At 41.4% G+C, this 5,472-nt stretch overlaps 1 protein-coding gene across 1 annotated transcript; it reads right to left on the bottom strand.

Annotated features, from left to right (window-relative positions):
• Positions 1-1,065: 1,065 nt before the first annotated feature.
• On the bottom strand, positions 1,066-1,748 carry LOC149101370 (uncharacterized). The gene has a single exon (XM_089276296.1). The coding sequence runs from the start codon at positions 1,702-1,704 to the stop codon at positions 1,240-1,242; it is 465 nt and encodes a 154-aa protein (XP_089132422.1). The 5' UTR covers positions 1,705-1,748; the 3' UTR covers positions 1,066-1,239.
• Positions 1,749-5,472: the final 3,724 nt, after the last annotated feature.

Genomic DNA, 5,472 nt, shown 5'->3' with positions numbered 1-5,472 from the left:
ATGATAGCATTGAAGATAGTGAAGTGGATAATCACTTGGGAAAAAAATACATGTTGCTGACCTTGTGAAGAATGCAAAGTCAGTTGCAGGTTTTTCTCCTTCCCGTCAATTTCGAGTCGGACGGAATGACGTTAGAGAAACATGGCCAGGCTGCCAAGACACTTTCAAAATGAGGGCCTCCGAAGTCTCTTCTTTCGAGACAAATTTCTTCAGAAGAGCCGGCACTCTGAGAGGCTGAAACCTCGGTGAGTGTAAAAGCTGAATGTTTACTTGCTATAGGCGAAGACATTTAACCGAATAGTCGGCCAGCGCTATCCTAAGTCTCCTGGTAAGATCATTGAAAAACCTGATCACTGTCTTTTCTTTTAAAACAGCTAAATGTCTGCCGTGAATCGTCAGATCCAAAACTGAGTGTGTTGAGGGTGCCATTACTAGGGAAAATTTATGAGTGATTTGCCTCCCCCCTCCCCCCACATACACCCCTCACCCCTTATAAGTTAACGAATTTTGAAACTGACGATTTCTAACCGTATTGAAAATTGCTGATCATCGGTTCGCATTCCGCTAATCAGGTAAAAAGAGGATATTACATGTACATGGCTGCTCGGAGATATGAAATTTCTCTTCAAGAAATTTCGAAGCTCCAAGTGGTCATGTAATGTTCTATTTATTATATAAACACCAATAGAATCCCAAACCGTTTCGCTTTTGCTTCGAAAGGTGCCATTGTGTAACCATAGCAACGGTGATCTTTTCACATGTGAGGATAACATGTTATTTTCACGTGTGAAGTAATCATGTTTTCGCGCCAAAGTTCACCTGGCATTTCATTGGTTTTTACATTATATATAAATAAACGTCTCCACTGGCGATTGAGCTTATCGGTGACAGTCTTCAAATGACTCTGTTGCTCGGCAGCATTAAGCTCATTTTATGGCGTCGGGGATTCCGTCCACCAATACTGTTCAAAGATAAAAACATCATCATCAATTACTAGAGCAAAGAATTCAGGCGTTAGCTGACAAACATGTTCATCTCCACGCAGAACTCGATAACTACGTCCTATTTTTTAATAAAATGAAATAAAATAAGAATATTCTAATTTTATAATATCACCCGGCTGGTTATGACCAGTTTGACATAATGCTCAGGGTCAATAGAGTGTAGGTTAATTCTGCTTGCAATAACTACAGCAACATGCTGAATGCAAAAACGTTCGCTTATCTTGACTTGAAACTATTACTTACAAAGGACTTCTCCGTCTTCCTGTTCGGCCTCAGGGTGGTACCCTTCGTCCTCGTTTGGCTCATCCTGATATCTGTTCTCATCGTTTCCGTTGTCTCCTTCGTCGTTGTGATCATCATCGTCATCTTCGTGGTCGTGGACGTCACTGGTGTCATCATAGGCATTATGATAGACATTATTGTTATCAGCATCCTCTTCCTCTTCTTCAATCTCAACGTCTCCCTCCTCCTCCCCCTCCTCCTCCTCCTCTTCCTCCTCATCCTCATCATCTTCTTCCTCTTCCTCATCGTCATCGCCATCGTCATCTTCACAATGACAATTGTTCAGTCTATCGCCGTCATCGTCCTCATCATTGTGCGCACCATAGTTATCACCAACGTTATTCTCCATGGCTAGTATGATTGTCATGATCCTTTCTATAACATTAGGGTCCATGGACGCTATAATCAATATGATCATCTTCTAACCTCTCTATCTTCACAAAAGGTACCTTCCGACAGTACAATGCTGAAAGGAAGATAAAACTAACATGAACTTCTTCATAACTTTAACACATGTTTTTGCATGTGACATGATCAAGCCAAAAGCTCATTGGCGTGAAATCTATCCTTGCCACGTTTCCATTTTACTTGATATTATTTGTTGAACTCGATAATTTAAATGATGTTTATTTTTCGAGCGGGTTGGGGTGTTATCTCAAAAAGTTTGGATCATAAAGGTGGGAGGCAGGATATAGGGGGCTTGTCGCATTTGCTAAGGCAGCAAATTAAAGCAAGTGTGTCTTAGGCCCCGTTCACACTGCACCGGAGAAATTTGAAAACGCACTTCATCTCTACGGTTAGGCCTACCGTCCACACTAATCCGTCACGAAAACGGAGCATTTCGAAAACACTCATCAGACTGGAGGAATTTGAAAACACTGTCTTTGCGTTTCAGTGTGGACTAAAACTATTATTAGCTTTTCAAAGACGATTGCGTCACTATGATCACGTGATTTCCCTGCCCGAGGTTTCCTCAAACACAAATCCAAAATGACCGCTGATTGTCGTGTTGTCAAATTCCTCCGGCGTATTGCGGACGGAAAACCTTTCATGCGTTTTCAGAGTGAAAACGCCGTTTACCAATTTTTCTGGCGTAGTGTAGACGGGGCCTCGATGCTGCATGTGTGAAAACTACATTTTTTATTTATCTAAACACAGAAACAAATCAGTCCAATCACGTTGGCATTTTTACAAGAGATTTTCTTTTTTTTTCTCCTCCATTTTGCCGGAGGGAATCTTATTAATAACACTTTTCGCTAGTTTGTCCCCAGCCGTGTGTTTTTGTTTTTTTGGGTTTTTTGTTTTTTACATAGAGAAGGTCTGCGAGTGGATTATTTTTATTCTAGATAGGCTGAAAAGAAAGCCAGCCCAGGAAGTTTCATTTTTTCATGACTGATGTCGGGAAATTGCATTTTAACAATTGATATATTTAGACTCAAATACTCAAAGACTCAAAGTAAAACGTGCAAGTCGGCAGCACGTGCATGAACTTCCATCACGGTGGTTTGCTTCGTCAGAGAAGCCAGAAAAGTAGCTCCCGCATCATGTACTAATTCACTGCCGGCATTCCGCGCTGAGATCAGCTCGGCGTTCAGTCAGGAAAAAAAGCTGGTTAAATTTTAGGGAGTATCTCATTCCGTTTGCAACACTTTTGATTTTTTTTAGAATAGCCACCACTTGGATTGTTTTTTGTTTGTTTGTTTTTCGCTGCCATCAAACTTAAATTTCCAGCCGCTTCTATAATTTTGCGAGAACGAGTTTCAGTCGTGTATCTGCAGTATCTGTGCCAACGGGAAATAACGGTATCAACGGTATCAACTATGTCAGATTATGTATAAAGTATAGGCATCGAGACGGATTCTTGGCTTCATATCATGCTAATATAAAACCTCGACAGTTTTGCGCATATTGAACTCCATGGGTAAGATGTGCAGTATATTCATATTCTGTATGCTTAATATGCTCTGAAATTTCAGAATCGAACTAGCTAGCTCAGAAAAGGTAGAGTTTACTTCCACCACTCTCTGAGGTGCCGGCGGGTTCTGTTGTCGAACAGCGACTTGGAATCTACATCTAGCCTCTAAAAGCACGACAGAACCAAAGTCTCTAAGCTCAGCACTACGGTCGGTTCGCCATGTATATTTGCAGAACTTGTGACTCTTGTCCAAACAGCACTTACATTAAATTGTCCGAAAATTACGTGTAGGAAAATATTGATTTATTAGCGGTGGGACAATTTCTTTTCCCGATCAAATTGCAGTGTAATTGCACTTTTCTTGCACCAGGCCACAGACAAGAGTCTGTTTTTGGTATCCAAGTTCTCTCTTTTTTTTTTTTTTTTCCAGCTTCGATTCCTTTCGTCGTTCCTTCCTTTGAATTTCTCAATTTTGTTTTAGTTATAGTTCTCAAACAAGAAGTACTTTCTATTAGACTTTAAGACTTACCTCGAGTATTGGTTTTCCGCAGAACAAGCTAAGGTGGTAAAGAGCGATAATGGTTTTTAGAGTACACTTTTGTTTGGCTAACCTCAAAGTGATAAAAATGTTCACGTTACTTTGTTATCATTTTGCCGATTACACCTTGATGCTTTGATGGCCAATATCAGATGGCGCGGGTTACATCTATTTCGGGAAATCAAGCCGATTAATTACGTCAATGTGCAGTAATCCCAACATTTACCGCATGATCGGTCAGTTTATTTGTTTAGACTTGCTCCTCCTTTTGTTAAATGTTTGCCGCAATACATTCGCGTTGTTGAGTCGCCTTTAACAAAAGTTTCCGACAGTTTCAACGTAACATAGTCATTTATTATTGCCGCTTTGTTTCGGGGGTCGGTTCGATAGTGTCGCCGGGTAGGCAAGGTTTATACCTTCTTGAACAAAGGTTTTAGTGGTACTTATGAGCTATAAATGGGCGATAACGTGTTGACGCGTTAAGTACCGCTCCGGTCATAATCAGTCACTCAAATTGAAGAAGGACAGATGTTTCATTTTGACCTCCGACATCCCTAAGCCTAAGCGAGTCAGTATCTTGTCTGTCCTCCAAAATTCTTTTGGAACTCCCATTCAAATTTTCGTAGTACTCATTAAAAGTTTGACATCTTTGGTTTCTCAGCACGTCAGAAAATAACTCAATTAAATTGACGGAAGTTTTATCCGAATGTTGACACAATACGCCCCAGCTGGTACGAAGTATAACAAAAACTCTTGTCGCAAATCAAAAGATGATTTCCCGCCCTGAAAACTGCGTTAGGTCTGGCAATGACCATGACGTGGAGAAACAGTTGTGAAATCAAAACTTCCACCAGAGAAATAAAAAGAAAGTGTTGTCATCCAGACTTCCGGTTCCCCTTTTTCGTCCGAGGGTAAATGTGCTTAACGCCAAACTGTCACGACGAGCGAGCATGGAGCTTTTGAATAACATTCAAGTCTTCTCCCCCGTCAACAAGATACCAAGAATATTAATGACTGGCACTGAAATAACGAACGTGCTAATACAGGATATTGATGGATGAACCTCTATCTCATTCTCTCATTCAATAATTAAAATTACACGAGGCTAATCGACTAATCTTCCGCAAACAGGCAACAGAAGCAAAAGTGAAGCCTTTGAGCCACTGGCTCATAGCTGCCGGAGCTTATCCCGGTTTCTGTAGCATGAAGCGGCTTGGAGTATTTCTACTCCCCCTGGACGGGATGCTCCGCAACTTGTTAGGCTTCCCCAACAATTCGCCGGTACTCCTGGGTGGAGAGAGGCACGATTGAAATAAAGTGTCTTGCTCAAGAACACAATACAGTGTCCCCGGCCAGGGTTCGAACCCGGACCAGTCGATCCAGGGACCAGCACACTAAACAAGCGCACTAAACAGAAGCAAGTTGATACATTATTATTTTATAATTCAGACAACAGCTTCGATTCATCAGCAGAAAATTATCAAGGTCGCCGGTGATCTTTTGAGGCAATGTGCTTGACAAGCCATGACCGTAAAGGCCCCTGTGTGGATGCACGTCATGTCTTTTTAAGAAACGATTAAGAAGTGGTGGTATCGATGTTTTTTGCTCCTTGACGCTACCAACTTTTACAGTTATAAGCACCCACACGTACCCAGGCTAAAACAATCAATCCACTCACGTGATTCCAATGACGAAAACTGAACAAACATTTCTATTCCTGACTTCTCACGTTC

This window comes from Orbicella faveolata, unplaced genomic scaffold (genome assembly GCF_042242905.1).
Source record: "Orbicella faveolata isolate gen_17 unplaced genomic scaffold, um_ofav_v1 contig_4, whole genome shotgun sequence".
NCBI lineage: Eukaryota > Metazoa > Cnidaria > Anthozoa > Scleractinia > Merulinidae > Orbicella > Orbicella faveolata.
The sequence above is the reverse complement of the archived record's forward strand: the minus strand, read 5'-3'. Positions and strand labels throughout refer to the sequence as shown.

Bases quoted from the DNA above. Each gene is read 5' to 3' on its own strand.
- LOC149101370 (XM_089276296.1), bottom strand. From the start codon at position 1,704: ATGATCATATTGATTATAGCGTCCATGGACCCTAATGTTATAGAAAGG.